The following is a 22,076-nucleotide window of genomic DNA, read 5'->3' as shown; positions in this document are numbered from 1 at the left end:
TGAAAGCAGCCAACACAGAAAATGCGGTTTCACGAAGGTAGGGTAGCATACGTAATATTCTTGTTTCCAGTTCAGAAAATTCATCAATCCACCTGCCCAAAATTCAAGGAGCGATTTATTACTAAATTGTATTTTGATTTCCCCACTTGCCATGAACTCCATGAAAACTACTACTTCAGCAGTTCAGAGAACTTCGGAGTATTTTCGCGCGCTACCTGTAAGACAGACCAATAGAGAGCCATCGATTCTGGTTTTGTCAATGTAGTGGACCTTACTGCTATCGTATCAGAAAAAGCGTCGGGAGGATGGGTGCTGGGGAGGAGAGGGGCAAGAAAATTGTGACGAAAATTGGGTCGCGAATACTAAAAAGTTGAGAAACTGTGTTACGGCGAAGTTTAAGGCTGATATCTGTCGCCTGAAAACTGCCTTAGGTAACACGCTGTAATAAAAGGTCGTTCAGCAGACACAAGTGATAGATTCGATCGTCATCACCAGGTGTTACGGTGGGCCGCATTTAATAATGCCGTCATTATTACAGCGGTTGTCATCAGCGTCAGGTGCAATCAATACATCTTTGTGCGCGCCGCTCGCTGCCGTTCGCGCTGGTGCAAACGAAATCCGCTAGATGGCAGGACGAGCAAGTGGCCGCGGTGATGCCGCCAGCGTCGTTTCTTCAGTCGGCCGCTCAATGCGAAGCTGTGAAGTGGGAGACGGGGTGTAGGCGCTGTTAAGACGAGCGCAACATGTCGAAACGAGGGCTGCCTCTGGTCCTTGTGGCCTACCTACTTGGCGTTCTTACCACCAGACATGCTGCCGGCTATAAAGTCGAGAAGTATCCTCTCCTAATGCCGAACGTCTCGCCGAAAACGGTAAGTGTACACTACAGTGCTTGTGGTGGGGGAAGTCCGTTGACAGCTGTTTCCCACCTGCCAGGTGGTAAGGAAGAGGGAGAGTCTATTCGCTTGAGTGCTCTTTCCGGTATTCAGGAACTCAGTGCAGCTAATTGTTAAAATGCAGAATACCAGGAACGCTTACCATATGTCGCCAAAACGAGGGTAACATTTCAGTTCACTCGCCCTTGTGTTTTTGAAGCGATACAGCAAATGACTGGAACTAAAGGATACATTCGTCACTGCGCTTGTGGAACTCATGCAGATCATCATTGCTGTTATTTCGTACGTGTTGACATTAAAGATTCAAGTGTGGAGCATTGGCGTTTGCGACTCATATTGTTACTCCACTTTCAAGGTTAAGAAATTGTTAGCTGGAATTTTCGAAATCTGCCACTTCCAAGAACCACTCGTCTCATTGCAGGGTTAGACTGCAAAGACCCTAGGAACTTCATAGTGGTGTGCTTGCTGACAACGCTCCTATCTGCGCGCGGAACTGGAAGCATTTCACTAATGACATAATTGCAACAGACTTCTGCTGTCGGCATGGAGCTATACTTTGAGAGTCTGTCCAACATTCAGTTAGATGCCTGAATGTGAGCGTGAACAAACAGTTCAAACCCGTTAATTCATCGGTCCGCGGAGTATAAAAACAGTTTATTTAACAGGCCTTTTCTCGTGGCACAACTAATGTTCGGCCGCTATATGTTCCCAACTCATTTGTCTTCTTCAGTCTAGTAGTCGCTATCACTTGGTGAGTGTAGAAAACTTCTTCGGGTGCGATATTCACGTTTGACACAGAAGTACAAACAGATGTAAATGTAGCTGTTGAAGAGTTAGATCAAAATGTTTTCTCCCAACTCCAGATGTATCAGATACCGAACTGGGTGGCCAGTGGTTAAGGCACGAAACGCTTATTTCATATCTCTCTTCAGCCATTCAGATTAAAGTTTTCGTTGTCTCTCGAAATCAGTATGGGTGAACGGCGGGATGGTTCCTTTAAATAGGACGTAACCGTTTTCCCGCCCTATCCTTAAGCAGGGGAGGTAGTACTCCGCTTTGTTAAACATGATGCTGAAAGGAGGCTGAACTGTGTATCTTATTTCCTTTAAGGAAAGTAACTGCCGTGCTCGGTTACTAGACGCCGACAAACAGTCCATTATTGTGTTTAGTCAGGTCATATAGACAAAGTCTCCATTGTCTGACTTTGGCCTTTCAAAGTACCATTGACCATATGGTACCGCTGCAGCTACAACTGAAAGCGAATTCCGGGCAACATACATTCTTGAGACATTTGCAGGAGTCAACGGTAACTTCCAAAGACCAAAGCTTACAATAATATGTGTTTTGATAATTTGAAACTCAAGCGCAGCTCCCAACATATGGTTGTAGAGTAGACTAAGATTCCTGTAGTATTTCACTAGACACAAATCAATGAAAAAGAGAAATGTATATTTTTATCACCGATTTAATATAAATCACAATTTTTCTACAGATTCGAACAGTACTGCCACGCACTGGACGATCGCAGGTAATAGAGGTCTCAAGAACTGCCAGATGGCATTATTCAGCTGCAGAGGTCTTCGCTAGTGGAGGAAGCCGCCTAGGGTGCATATTCATCTTCAAAAAAATTTCTGCATAGCAACTCTGATTGCTGTTGAAACTCAGTTTTCTGTTAATTTGCACGTAGACTAATCATATGTTACTTAGTTTTTGCGTATCGGTGTCCATTTCAAATTGCTATTTTCGTACCTATGAAAGGCATTCTTTGTCGCTTTACGAACCGGAGAGACTGAGGATATGGAGCTGCTGTTTCTTCCAGGCACCCCTATGAATTGCGGCGCATATGTTCTGTGTTAAGGGAACCTGCAAAACAGGAGAAGCCCTTTACCATCTGAGCTATCCGAGCACAACTAACGCAACAGTTGAAAGCTCAGTCTACCAATAGTCTACATCTACATAATATACTCACTAGCCACCAAGCGGTGTGTGGCGGAGGGCACAATTCGCGCCAAAGTCTTATTCCCCCCCCCCCCCCCCCCCTCCGTTCCACTCGCGGATCGCGCGAGGGAAAAACGACTGTCTGAACGCCTCAGTACGAGATCTAATTTCCTTTATCTTTGAATAGTGATCATAGCTCGATTTGAAAGTTGATGATCATCCTCGGCGAAGATCAAATTTCGGAATTTCGTGAGCAGCCCCTTCCGTTTAGCGCGCCGTTTATCTGCAAGTGTGTCCGACTTCAAACTTTCTATGAGATTTGTAGCGCTCTCGCGATGGCTAAATGTACCAGTCACGAATCTTGCCGCTCTTCTTTGGACCTTCTCAATCTCTTGAATCAGACCCAACTGTTAAGGTTCCAAACAGACGGACAGTACTCTAAGACTGGACCAACTAACGTATTGTAATACTCACCATATTTTCCAAGCTGCACAAATGCTGTTGAATGGCAGACCAGAGGGGCATGTATGGCAAAAGAAACCGCCCAGAGAAAGTTTTGCACCACGTACATGAACTACATACTTTGCGCGTTTTTGTAAATCTTTTTCAGTACTCATTTTACTACAACAAATTAGTATGTAGGGTTACCTGTGGAATTCGGGGAAAAGTAAATCTGCTTTCTCAGTGTGAATCGGTACAGCTTGCTGTGTCCCAGGGCATGAACGAGATACTGCGGCTTGAGTACGCTGGTCGATCTACTAACATGCCTGGAAGGGTAATTCAAAGCTTGGATCTTGCACGCATTGTCACTTTGTGGCGACCAGGACTGTCGGGACGGGAAGCTGCCTGCCGAACTGTCTTGTTCGAAACAGTCAGCTGCTATCTTCAGTCTCGTAGTAGTCGCCTGTCGTCAACACCAACTGTCGGCCGCTAATTACGAATTATGGCCCCTAGGTTCTCCGGGTACAATTCAACAGAACTGCGTCTTTCCTTCCAGGTGGCAACTGAGACGACTGCATCGAACTACACAGTACCCAACAATATCTACGCGATGCAAACGCGTTTGTAGTGGTGTTTGTAAAGGCCCTCTACACACGCACCAATCGACCGACAAACTGGACGTCTGAAGTTGCTTAGACCAGCAGACCGACCAACTTTCGTTGTTGGGATGTCGGTCGGGTAGGGCCACCTGACAGCCGACCCACCAACTCCACCCGACGTCTGACCACAACTTACCCAAAAAATTGAGCCGTGTGTAGCGCCTTCGTGCCAACCGCCCGACCAAAGTTCGTCTTATGTCAACGCGCACGGGATTAAATGCCATTTTAATATACACGGCTAGAGACATTTAATAGCTTGGTCTACATGTAACGTTTTGTCGTCAGTCTTGCATGATCTTGCACGACTAACACAAACCGTACAGCTAAACCATTCAAAGTTCCGCTCAGTTTTTTGCTTAGTCGTTCCGAAATCATCATGGAGGAAACACTGTTAGTGACGACAGCTGCACTGTGTATTCTTAAACTGAACAAGAAGAGAAAGTCTGTACTTCATTCACGATGGTCCCGAGATTCGTTATTGAAGAGAGGGACATTCTGCCACGTGAATTTTCTCCGAGAACTACGGCAGGAACGAGAACGCTCAATTACTTACGTATGGACATAGAAACATACTGTAAACCGTTAGTGTGGGATCCTGCCCAGTCGCGTACTATAGGGTGCCTAGGAAGCTGTTTTCTCGGATAGCTAGACAACAATTCAAGCAAATCGTATTAATGGAATTGAATTGACAATGCCGGCCGCTGTGGCCAAGCGGTTCTAGGCGCTTCAGTCCGGAACCGCGCTGCTGCTACGGTCGCAGGTTCGAATCCTGCCTCGGGCATGGATGTGTGAGATGTCCTTAGGTTAGTTAGGTTTAAATAGTTCTACGTCTAGGGGACTGATAACCTCAGATGTTAAGGCCCATAGTGCTTAGAGCCAATTGAATTGACAATACTTAACTTTGCCTTTTTACAAAGAGGAGTCGCAAGCAATTGGCGACATGCAAATAATCAATGTCCTTCGATGCGTACAATTTCCATGCAAGCCATTAATACAGATCACAAGTCAGGTGTAAATCGTTTGGATCACGGCTTGTCTTCTAGTGCGGCCGAGGTTAGCTGGAGCAGCGCTTATATTCTCTTAGTATAGGGACCGCTCCTCTCGTGGTGTCGTCCCAGTCAGCGTGCTATTGGCTGACGTCGTCCCACAGCCTTCTGTGCTGTTACGTTCTTGATCTTCGTGCCGGCGCTTGGCGCTTGTCGTTACGCCGGAACAAAAATATGGTTCAAATGGGTGGGACTTAACATCTGAGGTCATGAGTCGCCTAGATCGCTCGGTCACAGCGGCCGGCTTACGCCGGAACAGTTAGCGCTTGTAAACCCAGAAATTGAAAAGGAAGACAGTGTCATGAGGGCGTCTATCAGCTCCCACGAGGGACCTACAACAACGCTTAGATTTTTAGCGACTGGCAGGAACTGCAAGGACGTCGAATTTACAACTATAATTTCGAAACTAGCTTTGAGCTGCATCATGCCGGAAGCCCATGAAGCTATACCTCTTGTCTATTGTACAATGAAGTATTCGATAACAGTATTCCAAATTTTAAAGACGTCTGTACTGCCATTCGACTTTCCCTTATGGTGAAACAAATCGATTTGTAAATTCATATCGCACTTTCGTGGTTGGTGATGCCAATTATATGTGTTCAGGAGTTCCAGTGGTACATTTGTTTCGGCCTTATCGTTGACACGTAGTAGATTGGCAGCGGAGCTAGGTTTGAGCGATAAGACTGACGTGCGTCTACTTGCAGATACTTGTCGGTAGACTTCCTTCCACGTATACGAAGCTCCAGCCCACCAGTCTTTCAGACTTCATTCATTTCATATAAGACTGTCACACTTTCGTCCACACGTAACGTTTTATTTGACAAATCTGGCACCATCATGCAGGACTGACGACAAAACGGTGCGCGTGGACCAGTCTTAAAGGCTGCAGATGTTTATGGGACGCGTCGTACGAGGAGTATAGTATAGAGGTGAAAGAAACGAAGCACGTGGAGTAAAAGAGACATTTTTATGAAAAAAAGTCCGTCGAGAATCCTTATTTCGGTTTTTGGGTTTTATTTCCGATACTTATCGGAAATGAAAGATAAAAATCGAAATAGACAGATTAGAAATCCTTCGTTACAGCAAAGATATAGGATTATACCGTTGCCGTCGGTCTGTTGTAGAATTAAGGAACATATTTTATGCTCAAGTATTATGACGTTTTTGGAGAACTAAAACCTCTTCTATAAAAACAAACATGGATTTCGCAAGCAGATTTCTACGAAAATCAGTTTGCTCTGTTCCTCCATGAAATCCATAGTGCGGTAGACAACGGCGCTTAGGTTGATGCCGTGGAATGCAGCAGTGCATTTTACACCGTCCCGCATTGCCGTTTAGTGGAAAAATACGAGCATGCCGAGTATAGGACCTGATTTGCTACTAGGTTCAATACTTCCTTGCAGGTAGAATTCAACATGTCGCTGTGAACGGAACAAAATCGACGTATGTAATTTCCTTCGTACCCCAAGGAAGCGTGATAAGACTGTTAATGCTTACAATGTATATAAATGACCTATTAGAAATCGTTGACAATTCTTTAAGACTATTTACAGATAACGCGATTGTCTGTAAGAAATTAGCAACGCCAGAAGACAGTATCGGTTTGTAAAATTACCCACAGGGGATTGATGAATAATGCAGGGACAGGCATTGGATCTTGAACGTAAATAAATGTAACATATTGCACATACATAGAGGAAATCTACTACTGCATAACTACGCTATTGATGACAAATTGCTGCTAACAGTATCTACCGTAAAACATCGAGGGGTAACTATCCAGAGCGACCCTAAGTCGAGTGGCCGCATTAAGACAAATAGCACCAAAAGCGGATGCCAGACTGTGATTCATAGGTAGAATATTAAGGAAATGTACCTCATTCCCAACGAGGTAGCTTCCAAGGCGCTTTTTCGAACGATTCTCGATTATTGTTCGTCAATATGGGATCCTTACCAAGTAGGACGGACAGAAGAGGTGAAGACTCAACGAAGTCTGGTACGTTTCGCCACGTGTCGTTTAGTCGGGCGAGAGCGTTACACAGATGCTCGACAAACTCCAGTTGCAGACGCTACAAGAGGCGCTGTGGATTACAGGGAAATCTCCTATTCAGATTTCGAGAAAATACTTTCCGGGAAGTGGCGGGCAACTGATTATTTACTCCCACATGCCGGGTGATCAAAAAGTCAGTATAAATTTGAAAACTTAATAAACCACGGAATAATGTAGATAGAGAGGTAAAAATTGACACATGTCCTTGGAATGACATGGGGTTTTATTAGAACCAAAAAAAAAGTCCACAAAATGTCCGACAGATGGCGCTGGACAGCAAAACGTCAGTGACTGCGCATGACAATCGTGTATAAAAGGAGCTGTAATGAGAGAGAGAATCAGATGCGCCAGCAGTCGCAGCATGTTGACGTTACCTGAAAATGCGCTTTTAGTGAAGCTGTATTATCAGAATGGGGAATGTGCTAGTTCAGCGTTACGATCCTATCGCCATAGGAAGGGGATTCGAACGGGTAAAGGTCCGTTGACAAATGCAGCTGTGGCGAGAATGATTTCGAAGTTCGAAGCCACGGGTTGTTTAGACGATACCCCGTAGTGGCCGATCGAGCACAACGCGTAATGCTGCTGAGACAGTTCAGCAAGAAATGGAGACTGTAGCGGGTTCGTCTATGCGCGGGGAAGTCAGCGCTCGTGCAGTCGCACGTCGCACCGGCATTCCGTACACTACTGTTTGGTTGGCACTGAGGCGTACCCTCAGATGCTATCCGTACAACATCCATCGGCATCATGAACTGTTACCTGGCGATTTAGTGAAGCGGAGGGCATTTGCGGGGTGGGCGTTTCAAAAGATGGCGGAAGATGAGGACTGGTTGAGTAACGTGTTGTGGACCGACGAAGCTCATTTCACGCTCCGAGGGTCTGTCAACGCCCACCACTGCAGAATTTGGGCTACCGAAAATCCTAGAACTGTCGTGGAAACTCCATTGCACGACGAGAAAGTCACGGTATGGGTTGGATTTACCACATATACCGTTATCGGGCCTTCTTTCTTCGAGGAAATGCGTGATTCTGGTTTTGTAACTGCTACCGTGACAGGTGAGAGGTACGCCGATATGTTACAGAATCGCGTCATCCCCAGCCTGGCTGATAAACACCTGCTGGAACGTACGATGTTTATGCAGGATGGCGCTCCACCCCATATTGCTAGACGCGTGAAAGATCTCTTGCGCGCGTCGTTTGGTGATGATCGTGTGCTCAGCCGCCACTTTCGTTATGCTTGGCCTCCCAGGTCCCGAGACCTCAGTCTGTGCTATTATTGGCTTTGGGGTTACCTGAAGTCGCAAGTGTATCGTGATCGACCGACATCTCTAGGGATGCTGAAAGACAACATCCGACGCCAATGCCTCACCATAACTCCGGACATGCTTTACAGTGGTGTTCACAACATTATTCCTCGACTACAGCTACTGTTGAGGAATGATAGTGGACATATTGAACATTTCCTGTAAAGAACATCATCTTTGCTTTGTCTTACTTCGTTATGTTAATTATTGCTTTTCTGATCAGATGAAGCGCCATCTGTCGGACATTTTTTGAACTTTTGTAATTTTTTGGTTCTAATAAAACCCCATGTCATTGAAGCATGTGTGTCAAGTTGTACCTCTCTATCTACATTATTCCGTGATTTATTTAGTTTTCAAATTTATACTGACTTTTTGATCACCCGGCACATCTTATGAAATGGCCCCAACGAGAAAATTCGAGAAATTTGAACTAACATCGAAGCTTACCATCTGTCATTGTTTCCATGCGCTCCCTGCGCGTGGAACAGAGAAGGGGGGATCAGTCAGTGGTGCCGTAAATACCCTCGACCACACGGCGCCAGGTGGCTTGCAGAATATTGATGTAGATGCTAAATTATTTTGTGCGCGCGCGGTCTGAACTTGAAATGACCCTTCGAGCCAGGCTGACAATCTGAACAGAATACGCAAGCCACGCTGTCCTTTCACAATTTGGAACACGGTGCGCTGCACAGAGAAAACATGTTTTGCCTGCGGTCAAACAGTACCAGAGAAAGACGTTATGCATCTCATGAGGTTAGTGGAAAAAGTTGTGAGCAGAATGTCAAGGAGTTCAGTTAAACGTACCCTGTCACAGAGCTACCTTTTCGTTATGGAATCAGTAACCAGGTTGGGGCGAGAGATTTCTCTGCCATCTTTTCTGGATTTCAAGACCATCAAAGTATAACTGAAAGCCTCCGTGGAGTTTGGCGAAATAAGTGAGGAATTATAGCAGATGCATCATAATTATTTTCATGTCGCCTGCAGTAGCATAATCACTTCTGACTTTCAGACAGGAGCTATTTTAAAGAAGCGCGAGCATGAACTGCAAATGAACGAAAGCCGATTGTAAAAGAGTATCTTCGCATGATTCTTCCTGGGTGCCATCTCAAAGACTGTGTCGCCTTCTTATCATGCTGCTGATGTATTTCGCTGAAATCGTGCCTTCCTGCTCTTTATTTCTCGACAGGAGAGCGGTTTAATATACCGGGTAGTTAAACATTCCCTATTTACATTACTGGCCATTAAAACTGCTACACCAAGAAGAAATGCAGATGATAAACGGGTATTCATTGGACAAATATATTATACTACAACTGACATGTGATTACATTTCCACGCAATTTGGGTGCATAGATCCTGATAAATCAGTACCCAGAACAACCACCTCTGGCCGTAATAACGGCCTTGATACGCCTGGGCATTGAGTCAAACAGAGCTTGAATGGCGTGTACAGGTACAGCTGCCCATGGAGCTTCAACACGATACCACAGTTCATCAAGAGTAGTGACTAGCGTATTGTGACGAGCCAGATGCTCGGCCACCATTGACCAGACGTTTTCAGTTGGTGAGAGATCTGGAGAATGTGCTGGCCAGGGCAGCAGTCGAGCATTTTCTGTATCCACAAAGGGCCGTACAGGACCTGCAACATGTGGTCGTGCATTATCCTGCTGAAATGTAGGGTTTCGCAGGGATCGAATGAAGGGTAGAGCCACGGGTCGTAACACATCTGAAATGTAACGTCCACTGTTCAAAGTGCCGTCAATGCGAACAAGAGGTGACCGAGACGTGTAACCAATGGCACCCCATACAAGCATGCCGGGTGATACGCCAGTTTGGCGATGACGAATACACGCTTCCAATGTGTGTTCGCCACGATGTCGCCAAACACGGATGCGACCATCATGATGCTGTAAACAGAACCTGTATTCATGCGAAAAAATGACGTTTTGCCATTCGTGCACCCAGGTTCGATTTTGAGTACACCATCGCAGGCACTTCTGTCTGTGATGTAGCGTCAAGGGTAACCGCAGCCATGGTCTCCGAGCTGATAGTCCATGCTGCTGCAAACGTCGTCGAACTGTTCGAACAGATAGTTGTTGTCTTGCAAACGTCCCCATCTGTTGACTCAGGGATCGAGACGTGGCTGCACGATCCGTTACAGCCATGCGGATAAGATGCCTACTCGACTGCTAGTGATACGAAGCCCGTTGGGATCCAACACAGCGTTCCGTATTACCCACCGATTCCATATTCTGCTAACAGTCATTGAATCTCGACCAACGGGAGCAGCAATGTCACGATACGATAAACCGCAATCGCGATAGGCTACAATCCGACCTTTATCAAAGTCGGACACGTGATGGTACGCATTTCTCTTCCTTACACGAGGCATCACAACAACGTTTCATCAGGCAACGCCGGTCAACTGCTGTTTGTGTAGGAGAAATCGGTTGGAAACTTTCCTCATGTCAGCACGTTGTAGGTGTCGCCACCGGCGCCAACCTTGTGTGAATGCTCTGAAAAGCTAATTATTTGCATATCACAGTATCTTCTCCCTGTCGGTTAAATTTCGCATCTGTAGCTCGTCATCTTCGTGGTGTAGCAATTTTAATGGCCAGTAGTGTAATACGTTGCAACACGGAAACAAATCACTGTACGAGGACCAAACTTGGTAGCATTAATGTCAAGGACAAGGGGAAGAGAAATAATGCAGAATCAATTGAAACAGTTTTAATGTGCTGTTACGGTAGATCATACCATTACATTCCGGTACCATTACTGCTACGAAAGGGGCTCAACAATGCGCCCATCAGTGCCCAGAAGAGTCTGAAAGCGCAGGATTGCATTCTGCACACCAGAACGAATCATGTCCGTAGGTATGCTGGTTACCTCTCCCGATATGCTGCGCTTCAGATCAGCACACGTGTGAATGTTCCCCTGGTAAACCCTGTCCTTCAGGTAGCCCCACAACCAGAAATCACAGCGAGTGAGGTCAAAGAATTTGGAAACGATCGGCTGATAATTCTGACGTTTCCAAATTTGTTTCGGAGAAGCAGAGGAACTTCACAAGCGAAGTGCGATGGGGCCTCATCTTACATGAAAACCGTGGCGTCCAATGCGTCTCCCTCCTGTAAGGCGGGTATGATGTAATGACGAAGCATATCGGAGTAACGCTGGCCAGTCACACTCCACGTCTTTGGTCTTTGGGCGTCAGCCTGTTCAAAACAGAAAGGGCCAATGATGAACCTAGCCGTGGAGCCACACCATACGGTGGTACGTTCAACATACAGACGAACTTCATATAGAGTGACTGGAGGTGAAGAGCCCCACACTCGGCAGTTCTGCGTGTTTACCTCACCCGTCAGAGAAAAATGAGCCTCGTCTGTCCATAGAATGGTCCAGGGCAGTCCTCGTCAACTTCAGTCCTTGCAAGAAAATGGGGAGCGAAGTCAAGACAACGTTGTGCGTCCTGTTGTGCAAGCTGCTGTACAATATGGTTCAAAAATGGCTCTGAGCACTATGGGACTTAACATCTGTGGTCATCAGTCCCCTAGAACTTAGAACTACTTAAACCTAACTAACCTAAGGACATCACACACATCCATGCCCGAGGCAGGATTCGAACCTGCGACCGTAGCAGTCGCGCGGTTCTGGACTGAGCGCCTATAACCGCTAGACCACCGCGGCCGGCGTACAATATGGATCTAGTACGGATACCATTTGTGAATGGTACGAAACAGCTTCCGTACAGTGGACTACTGGAAGTTCAACTGTCGTGGCACAGCCCGTGCACTACCTGACGGACGAAAATTGCGCGCAGCGTTGTTTACCATAGCAACAGCGAGTTCATCAACCACCTGTGGTGCAACCGGTCGTCGGCCTCTTCCCGAAGGGACTCTCAGTTCTCCAGTTGATTCGAATTTCATCATCATGCTCCGCACAGCAGGTGGAGAAAGAGGACCTGTACGTAATCCTTTCAGCTGGCGATATTCTCGAAGTGCAGCTGCAGCATTACTGTTGTTCTGATAATAGAGATTTCCTTTTGTACAAGCAATGTTGACACGTCAACAAGTACACTGCGGCTCGTCAAGTGTGTGAGACTGTGAATCACGATGACTGATCACGGCACCTAGTGGCCATAGTTGGAACTGGACGGTGGTGCGTGGAAATCATATATCCCGTACTCTGGGCATGAATGTTACCAAGTTTGGTACATGTGTGGTAATTAGTTTCCGTGTTATAACGTACTAAATAGGGAAAGTTTAATCATCCATCCGGTACCTGATGCTGTTTACTCGGCGTGCAACTAAATATATGGCTCTGAGCACTATGGGACTCAAGATCTGAGGTTATCAGTCCCCTAGAACTTAGAACTACTTAAACCTAACTAACCTAAGGACACATCCATGCCAGAGCAGTCACGCTGTTCCGGACTGAAGCGCCTAGAACGTCACGGCCATCGCAGCCGGCCGTGCAACTTAACTCCATTCTGTTACCACAAAATTATTTTCATATTTTTATGCAAAACTTATTTCAGGAAAAAGGCCTGACAGCCAGTTAATGATGCTATCTTGCGTCGCATACAGTAAAAGCTAATGAGATGTAATGCCGAACATCTGATTTCTCTTGAACTAGGTGAAGTCTTCAGCGTCTATTCCTTCTTGTATCTCACCAATGCCGCTTCATCAAGTAGTAGATATAAAAGTGCAACTGTAAATAAGTAGCTTCTATTACTTCTGCGTTATTTTCTGTTACTTTTTCCGCTTGCGCAAGGGGCTTCAGGAAACGTTGTTCACCATTCTTCATGCTGAGGTGTCCTCTATGAAAAAAGCCGTGCGTGTTATTATTTGCCGGCCGCTGTGGACGAGCGGTTCTAGGTGGTTCAGTCCGGAACCGCGCTGCTGCTACGGTCGCAGGTTCGAATCCTGCCTCGGGCATAGATGTGTGTGGTGTCCTTAGGTTAGTTAGATTTAAGTAGTTCTAAGTTCTAGGGGACTGATGACCTTAGAATTTAAGTCCCATAGTGCTCAGAGCCATTTTTGTTATTCTTTTTTCACAAGTGTAACGAAACGGCATACTGAATACCTTCCAGTAACAGACCGAATACTGAGTCGCAACAAAGTCCTGTATTCAGTTTCTTGAGTGCATGTGTCATTAACTAGAAATTGTTTGTATTTTCCTTTTCTTACGTAAGAACATTCCGAAAACATTTTCCCGTCACACTCTTGTATTTAAGAGATGTGTAGCCTTTGCGCCGATGGGGAATTTTTATTAATATACCACCTCAACGAGCTACCTCCTATCCTTTTCCCAGACAAAAGGGAACGAAGGAAGATTAGAGTATAACGTCCGGTCGACATTGAGGTTATTAGGGATGGAACACAAGCTCGGATTACGAAACGGCGGGGAAGGAAATCGGCCGTGCCCTTTCAAAGGAACCATCCCGGCATTTGGCATTTGCCTTAAGCGATTTATGAAAATCACGGAAAACTTAAATCTGGTCCGATGGGGCTTGAACCGCCATCCTTCCGCTAGCGAGTCCAGTGTGCTAACGACGGCGCCACACTCGCTCGGCGTTCCCCCATAGTTCGTGTGGAATCTGAGATCAGATCTACAGTTAGTTGATAGAGCCTTTAAAAAAACCTAAAGCTTGTGTGTTTGTCTTTCCAGATCTTCCAAATATTGTGAATGAGTTGCAGTCATGCCTGACAGCATAACAGTAAATACATCACAGAGAATGGTTCGAACTGGACCATTACGCTGTCGAGAAATACCGAGCAATGATTAAGATTCAGGATTCGCGTACGGGTGGAACGGATTCAAGTGCTCTCCAGCCATCTGCATTTAAGTTTCCTTTGGTTTCGCTAAATGGATCTACGCGAATCCTGGGATTGTTCATTTGATGACAGGGCGGATTTCCCTTCCTATCCTTGTGCTGCCACAACTTGATCTCCATCTCTAATGTTCCTAGCTTCGTTATGAATATATCTGCATTTACACTCTGCGAACCTCTGTCGAGTGCATGGTAGACAGTACTTTCAGTTGTACCACGTAGTATATTTTTTTCTCCTGTTCTATCCGCGTGTGGAGCGTGGGAAGAATGACTGCTTAAATGCCTCTCTGCGGAATGTAATTTCTCTCATCTTGTCCTCGCGAACCTTAATTCATTGGCTTATACAGCCGGCTCACAGACGGTCGCAGGATTCATGTTCGTTATTACATTCCCGGCTGTCAGACGGACCGAGCATCTACAGTTTCTTCTTAGTGTTTCTTCTTCTCTGTTAATATATGGCATGACATTGGAAAGCTGAGAAAGCGATCTATAAAAGTGTTGTACAACACACTCGATTTCTTTCGATATTTTGCGAGTTATAAGCAATCCTCTTCAGGTTTTGTTAGGTTAACCCCCCCACCCCCCCCCCCACCCCCCTCCTTCCACAATCCCATCAAGAAAAGACCCTCCAGAAATTGTGTAGCGTGCAAACCGAGGAGGAAGAAACCCCGGTTGGCAATTTCAGGGGGCACCAAATTAATGTTCTTAAAGGAAAAAACCTTGTTTCACAAAGCACCTAGCATCCAGCACACGTTGATCTATCGATTGTTCACAAGATTTTGAAATACATCCCTGTTGCTTTCTGAACATTTTCAACACATTCTAAGTTGATTTCTGAACTAATCGTAAGTTGATTTTTGAATGCATGCATAGTGTACGTGATGTGTCTGCCAGGGGAATCTCCGTCGCATCAAGAAACCAAAAGCTTTCCCGCAGGCAAAAGGGGACGCAGCTATACGAGCTGAGCCGAATAAACCCGAAAAGGCGAATGCCAATCGCTGTTTGTTTGTGCGGTTGATTGGGTGAGCGATTGATAAACATTGTTATAATTGTTAGGGAAATCCTTAGACTGAGACCACCAGAATGGAAATAAACGACTAACAGGTAAGAAAGATTACATATTATCTTCTTGGTGTATCCAAGAAAATGAAATTTTAACAGAAATTTTTGACACTACTAAGAGCCAGTTGTACAGTCCCGGTCAGCAGCCGCATCAGTTCTGTTCTCGAAATAGCGCGGGAAACGCGTTGTACGAACATGTAATAACGCTCAACCGGAGAATAAACGCGGGATAACTGAACTGGTGATTCTGGCAGGTTTAGCGAAGTTAACCGGAGAATAAGTTTTGACAATGGTAGGAATAGTTACAGGATTAGTGATGACGAGATCGTTTGTTTGAACGAGGAAGGAGATGAAACGGGGACGTCATACAGTTTATAAGGAAGAATATCACGAATCCAGATTCATTTAAAAACTTCGTACTACTACTACTTTTCGATCTCATGCTTCAGAAACTGGGGCAAGTAATTGACATGTGAAACTATTTCCTAAAATAAAACTTTTTACTTGTAATAGGCCTAATAGGGATTTGATATTGGTACTTCATGAATTATATTCTGTAATGTTTGAAAATTTTTTGTAATTTGTGGTAAGGTCTTATGGGACCAAACTGCTGAGGTCATCGGTCCCTAAGCTTACGCACTACTTAATCTAACTTAAACTAACTTACGCTATGGACAACACACACACACACACACACACACACACACACACACATGCCTGAGGGAGGACTCGAACCTCCGACGGGGGGACCCGCGCGGACATTGACAAGGCGCCCCAGACCGCGCGGCTGCCCCGCGCGGCTCTCTAATGTTATTTATGTATATGAGGTAGATACAAATGACCATTTGTGCCAAAACAATCTCACTTATTTGGCGTTTGTTACAACTGCTGCAATATTAGAAAGGCCTATTTCGTTTTACCTAACAGACAGTGTTAAAATAGACTTAATGAAGTCGAGAAACCACACCAGTCTTGGTTACTGTTAGTATCAACATCTTTTTCAGTATTAGACAATGACATTTTGATTTTTCATGTAGCATAACGTTTGACGAACTTTAATAAGGTAATAGATCCTTCCGCAGAAAGGAAAGCATGCCGTGTAAAGCTTTAGTAACGTTAGGCAGAAAAAAATGCTGGGACCTAAGGTTTGAAGAAATGTGTACTGTCATTCTTGTCTCTTGTCTTTACTGGTGTCATGTTTCCTATATTCTATTGTATGTTACATAGAAGAGTAAATTATTAACTAATAGGTAATAAAGAGTGCAAACTTTCTGAAGAATTCTTATTCTCCCGGTCACAAATAATCCCACCCAGTAGTAATTGTAAGTTTTTCTTAATGTCAAGGAATTTGGATGGTAGTTTTGTGGGTCACTTCTACTACCCTTCTTGTAGACGGATGTGACCTGTGCTTTTTTCCAAGAACTGGGCACGGTTTTTTGTTTGAGCCACATCCACTGTAACTGATGTCTAAAAGGTAAACTACGATAACAGTGTAATCGGTACGATTTTTCGCGGCGTGATGTAATGTTGTAATGCTGAAGTGTGTATGTTAATTGTGGAATCAGATGAAATTAGCTACAAATCCGAAATTGCGATAGTATAGTCAGAAGGAAATAAAATAAATCAATTGAATATGTTGTAGACAGAAGTATACACTTGTTTGTAGGCGCCCTGTGTCGATGTTTAGTACGCGGGCAAGTGGGCCTGCTGATAAGAGAGTCACAAGTTGATGACCTGCAACGGGTCCGCATCACTGAGACGAAAAGTTTTGGAACAAGCCCGCCTGATTTCTGTGTCTACAGCGGCGTCTTTCTCTTTAAGTGGGGGGGAGATGCGTTGCAACAACACGACATGGGACTGTCTGCCTTAGGCTTTAACTGTTGGGTTCTCACGATTTTCAGCATCAGTGTAGTACAAGAGATTCTGAATTCATATTCCTTTGATACGCGTAGTGGCGTCCTTGGTGAAGCATTCTATCTCACAAACGCTCTGCACTTACACTTCACCCATGTACATAAAGAGCTCATATAGGCACTTATTCTCCTATAAAATATACATTATAAGATTAATTTAATCTTTTCATGTTATATCTTACCGCGAGGGCGTCCATTGTGCTAGGAAACAATTCGTATGCACCACTTAACGAACGCTAATATCCGGACACGAGGATTTTTGCTTCGTAGCATCTCATTAATTAGCACCGCCTATAAAGTGTTCTCCAAGATCCTCCAGTAAAAATCCCAACCATATTTAAAAGAGATAATAAATGAGAAACAAGCGGGATTTACGAAGAATAGTTCAAGTACTGACCAGATATTCATACTGAAAGAAACCATATCCAAATATTTGAAGTTCAACAAAACAATGGCAATACTATTTGCTGATTTTAAGAAATCCTGTGACAGTATATCCAGAGATAAGTTGGGGGCGAAAATGCAGATTCTGAATACTGAAGAAGATTATAAATCTTGTGAAAGTGATGCTGAGAGCCTCGAAAGGAGTAGTGAAAATGGGTGGCGAATATTCCAAGGCGTTTGACATAAAAACAGGAGGCAAGAAGACGGAATATCACTCCTCTTGTTCAACATTGTAATACAGGAAGCGCTGGACGCAACAAGTGAAGCAGAAGAGGGAATTAAAATAGAAACGAAAATAAATGTACAGGCATTTGCAGATGACGTAGCACTAATCGCCGAAAATCCGGATGACCTTAAAATACTGGCAAAAACACTCTTTCCAAAAGCAAAGGAAGCTGGATTAGAAGCACATGATGAGAAAACAAAATTCATGAGGGTAGAAAGAAATTACAGAACAAAAAGACAGGAAACTCTGCAGTTTAATAACCAAATTTTTCAAGAAGTAGATGAATTTAAATAACTGGACGTGTAGTAAACAACAAAAACGATGAGAAGCAAGAAATAGAGGCGAGGACCAAAGCTGCATCCAGAGCATCATACAAACGACTGTCATCTAAAATTTGTTCAAGAGGAACGAAAGTAAGAATATATAAAACTGTAATCAGACCAGTATTACTATATGGGGCAGAAATGTGGAGAATAGATAAATACACCGAGAGAAAGATAAAAAATTTTGAAAATAAAATCCTGCTAAAGATATTTGGACCAATCTATGAGGGAGAAGAATGGCGGAAAAGAAAGAACAGGGAGCTATACTATGAACCAGATAAAGTTGCGGAAGCTAAGACAAGAAGACTAAGGTGGGCCGGCCACGTCTATATAAGAGAGCAGGGATCTTTACTCACAGAAGTCTCAGAGAATAAACCGGAAGAACAAAGATCTCTAGGCAGGCCGGAAATGAGATGGAGAGACCAGGTTACGAATGATCTCCAGGTGCTGGGAACAAGGAAAGAAGATGCTGAAGACAGAATAGGCTATTTGATGAGGCCAAAAACCGACTGCGGTTTGTGGAGCCAGGAGAGTAAGAGAGAGAGAGAGAGAGCGTAAGCAAGCATCATAACTTTATTCTTAACAAAACAAAATGAAAAATAAAATACTATTTAAGGTAGATGTCCCGAAAACCGTAGTACGAACTCTTTTTTTACACGACTTAGAGCAGTTGTTAAATAATATTTAAATAAAAATCTATTCGATTTTCACATTACTATAACATTCGGACAGACGGCAGTGTAGCACTTGTTTTAATCGTCCACGCCATGTTATTTACTCTGAGTTAGAAGGCAGTGCCGGCCAGTGTGGCCGAGTGGTTCTAGGCGCTTTGGCCGAGTGGTTCTAGGCGCTTCAGTCTGAAACCGCGCGACCGCTACGGTCGCAGGTTCGAACCCTGCCTCGGGCATGGATGTCCTTAGGTTAGTTAGGTTTAAGTAGTTCTAAGTTCTAGGGGACTGATGACCTCAGATGTTAAGTCCCATAGTGCTCAGAGCCATCTGAACCATTTAGAAGGCAGTGATTGTTTACAAGCGCGGTCAACTGTTAAGACGGTACAATGCCAAGCAAAGGTAATACCAGCTCTGATGTACAACAAGTTGTGATTTTTCATAACGCGAAAGATAAATCACAAGACAAACTGTTTCCACGCTCATCATGAGCAAGAGCGCTGTAGCAGATACCGTCAGATGTTCAGAAACGAGGACCGTGTAGACTCTATGCCTCAAAAGCACTAATCAAAAATGTAGGATGCACAGGACACGAGGAATTCATTACGACGTATAAAGAAGAATGTTGCACTCAGCGCACCCAAACTAGCAAGTGAGCTAAACGATACTGGAAAGAAGGTACATTCTCAAACGATGCGAAGAGCATTGAAAGATAGCGTGTGCAGTGGAAGAGCGGCTAGGAGGAAATCGCATTTGAATTAACAGAATCGAAAGCAGAGATTGGACTTCGTTTAAGAGTTTCTTACGAAGGAAGGAACATGATGGAACGATGTCATTTTTGCCACCGACAGTAAATTTAACATTTTTACGTCGAGTGGATGAAGATAGTGTGGCAGAATAAGAATGAAGAATTTAAACTAACAAATGTTAAGCCACTGCAAGTATGGAAGTGTCAGTATTCTTGTCGGGAGTAGGGCTGTCCATAAATCCGTAAGAGTACGAGGGGGTGGAGATCCCTGCTGAACAGCACTTTGCAAGACATCCCGGATATGCTCAATAATGTTCATGTCTGGGGAGCCTAGTGGCCGGCGGAAGTGTTTAAAGTAGGGAATAGTGTTCCTGGAGCCTCTCTGTAGCAATTGTGGACATGTGAGGTGTCCCATTGTCCTATTGCAATTGTCCAAGTTCGTCGGAATGCACAATGGACATGAATGGATGCACCTTTCAATGTCGTATCTAGACGTATCACGGACCCCATATCACTCAAACTGCACACACCCCACATCTGCAGAAGCTCCACCAGCTTGAACAGTCCCCTGCTGACATGTTGTGTCCATTGATTCATGAGGGTGTCTTCATACCCGTACACGTCCATCCGCTCGATACAATTTGAAACGAGACGCGTCCGACCAGGCAACATCTTTCCAGTCATCAACAATCCAATGTCGGCGTTGACGGGTCCAGGTGAGGCGTAAAGCTTTGTGTCGTGCAGTCATCAAGAGTACATGAGTGGGCCTTCGGCTCCGAAAGCCCATATCGATGATGTTTCGTTGAATGGTTCGCACGCTGACACTTGTTGATGGCCCAGCATTGAAATCTGCAGCAATTTGCGCAACGGTTGCACTTCTGTCACGTTCGACGATTCTCTTCAGTCGCTGTTGGTCCCGTTCCTTTCGCGGCCGCAGAGATGCAGGAGATTTGATGATTTACTGGATATCTGATATTCGCGGTTCACTCGTGAAATGGTCGTATGGGAAAATCCCTTCATCGCTACCTCGGAGATAATGTGTCCCATTGCTCGTGCGCTGAATGTAACACCACGTTCAAGCTCACTTAAATCTTGATAACCTGTAGCAGCAGTAACCGATCTAACAACTTCGACAGACACTTGTCGTCTTATATAGGCGTTGTCGACCGCAGCGCCGTGTTCTGTCTGTCTACATATTTTTGTATTTGAATACGCATGCCTGTAACAGTTTCGTCTCTCTCTCTCTCTCTCTCTCTCTCTCTCTCTCTCTCTCTCTCTCTATATATATATATATATATATATATATATATATATATATATATATATATGGACCGGGTGAATTAGTCATCATCCACAGTATTATGGACAAATATGTTTATTTTAACATATAAAAAAAGTTTTAAAGTTTTCACTGAAGTGCTGAGAAATGGGGATATCAAACAGCTTCAAGTTTTACCATGGCAATGGCCCGAAACATTGGGGTCGCACTGTGCGGGATTATTTGTTGTACAATTGGAAGAAAGTCTTACAACCACCACCTCAGTTACCAGACCTCAACCCTATTGAGAATGTGTGGGAAGCAGTAGTAACGTAAAAAGCACTAGTAACGTGAAAATAGGTCAGAGTTTTATTTAAATTGTATCATTAAAGTTATGTTGATACGGTTTTTTGCTGTTATTTACAAGATTTTTTTTTTTTTTTTTTTGAGAATAAAATGTAGATGCTCTGAAGTATAAATCTGCGTCCGAATATTAACGTTACTCACGGTACCACATGCTTTGTGTGACTGAAGAGCTAAATGGTTTGCATAAGCCAACTTAGGTTCCTTGCTCTGGAGCCTTCCAGTAGTCTTCATTTTAAGAAAGACTTTTGTGTCCATTAACGTTGGACCAAGTTTATCATTTTATCTTATGAAGTGGGAGCAAGCCAGTTCACTTTCTCCATTGTGTACTGAAGGAAAATAGTCAAACTCCAATTTATAACTAGAACGTTTCTAGCTGAATCAGCCTCATATTTATTTTGGTTTTCCCAAGAAGAAAAGATTTAATGATATTAATGGAAGGGAAATGCCAAGGAAGATTGCGCAGTAGTAACTTTTGCAATTTAAAGACTGTCTTCTATGATATATATATTATAAATTAAAAGTCCCTGTACCGCGTTTTCCTGTCCGTATGCGAATGCTGATCTCAGGAACTACTGTAGGGGTTTTGATGCGGCTTTCACAAATAGGTAGACTGCTTCACTAAGAAGGTTTGTGTACGTGACTACATATTATATAAAAGTTGTCAGGCCGTAGACACTTAGTGCTCCTGGTGGGAAGCCGGAGCGGGTCAATAGTTACTTTGTAAGTATGATATGAAAAAAGAAAAGAAATGAATAGAGCGCCTCCCACACTAGTCCCCGTATGAACTCGGAAGTTCTCTGACTTTTCTGTCATGGTCATTTCGTGAGGTATACTTTGGTACAAGTAATGAGCGCCTTACTTTTCCAGGAACGCACGATGTTGTAATTCCAGCAGCAAACTTTGCCGT

General features: G+C 44.3%; 1 protein-coding gene across 1 annotated transcript in view; it reads left to right on the top strand.

Moving 5' to 3' along the window:
• The first annotated feature begins 690 nt into the window (after positions 1-690).
• Positions 691-22,076, top strand: part of LOC126262285 (peptidylglycine alpha-hydroxylating monooxygenase) — a 233,772-nt gene continuing 212,386 nt past the window's right edge. The window contains exon 1 of the mRNA XM_049958803.1: positions 691-869. Within this exon, the coding sequence (XP_049814760.1) occupies positions 744-869 (126 nt within the window). The 5' untranslated portion in view covers positions 691-743. The remainder of the gene's footprint in view (positions 870-22,076) is intronic.

The sequence above is a fragment of the Schistocerca nitens genome, chromosome 6 (genome assembly GCF_023898315.1).
Source record: "Schistocerca nitens isolate TAMUIC-IGC-003100 chromosome 6, iqSchNite1.1, whole genome shotgun sequence".
NCBI lineage: Eukaryota > Metazoa > Arthropoda > Insecta > Orthoptera > Acrididae > Schistocerca > Schistocerca nitens.
The sequence above is the reverse complement of the archived record's forward strand: the minus strand, read 5'-3'. Positions and strand labels throughout refer to the sequence as shown.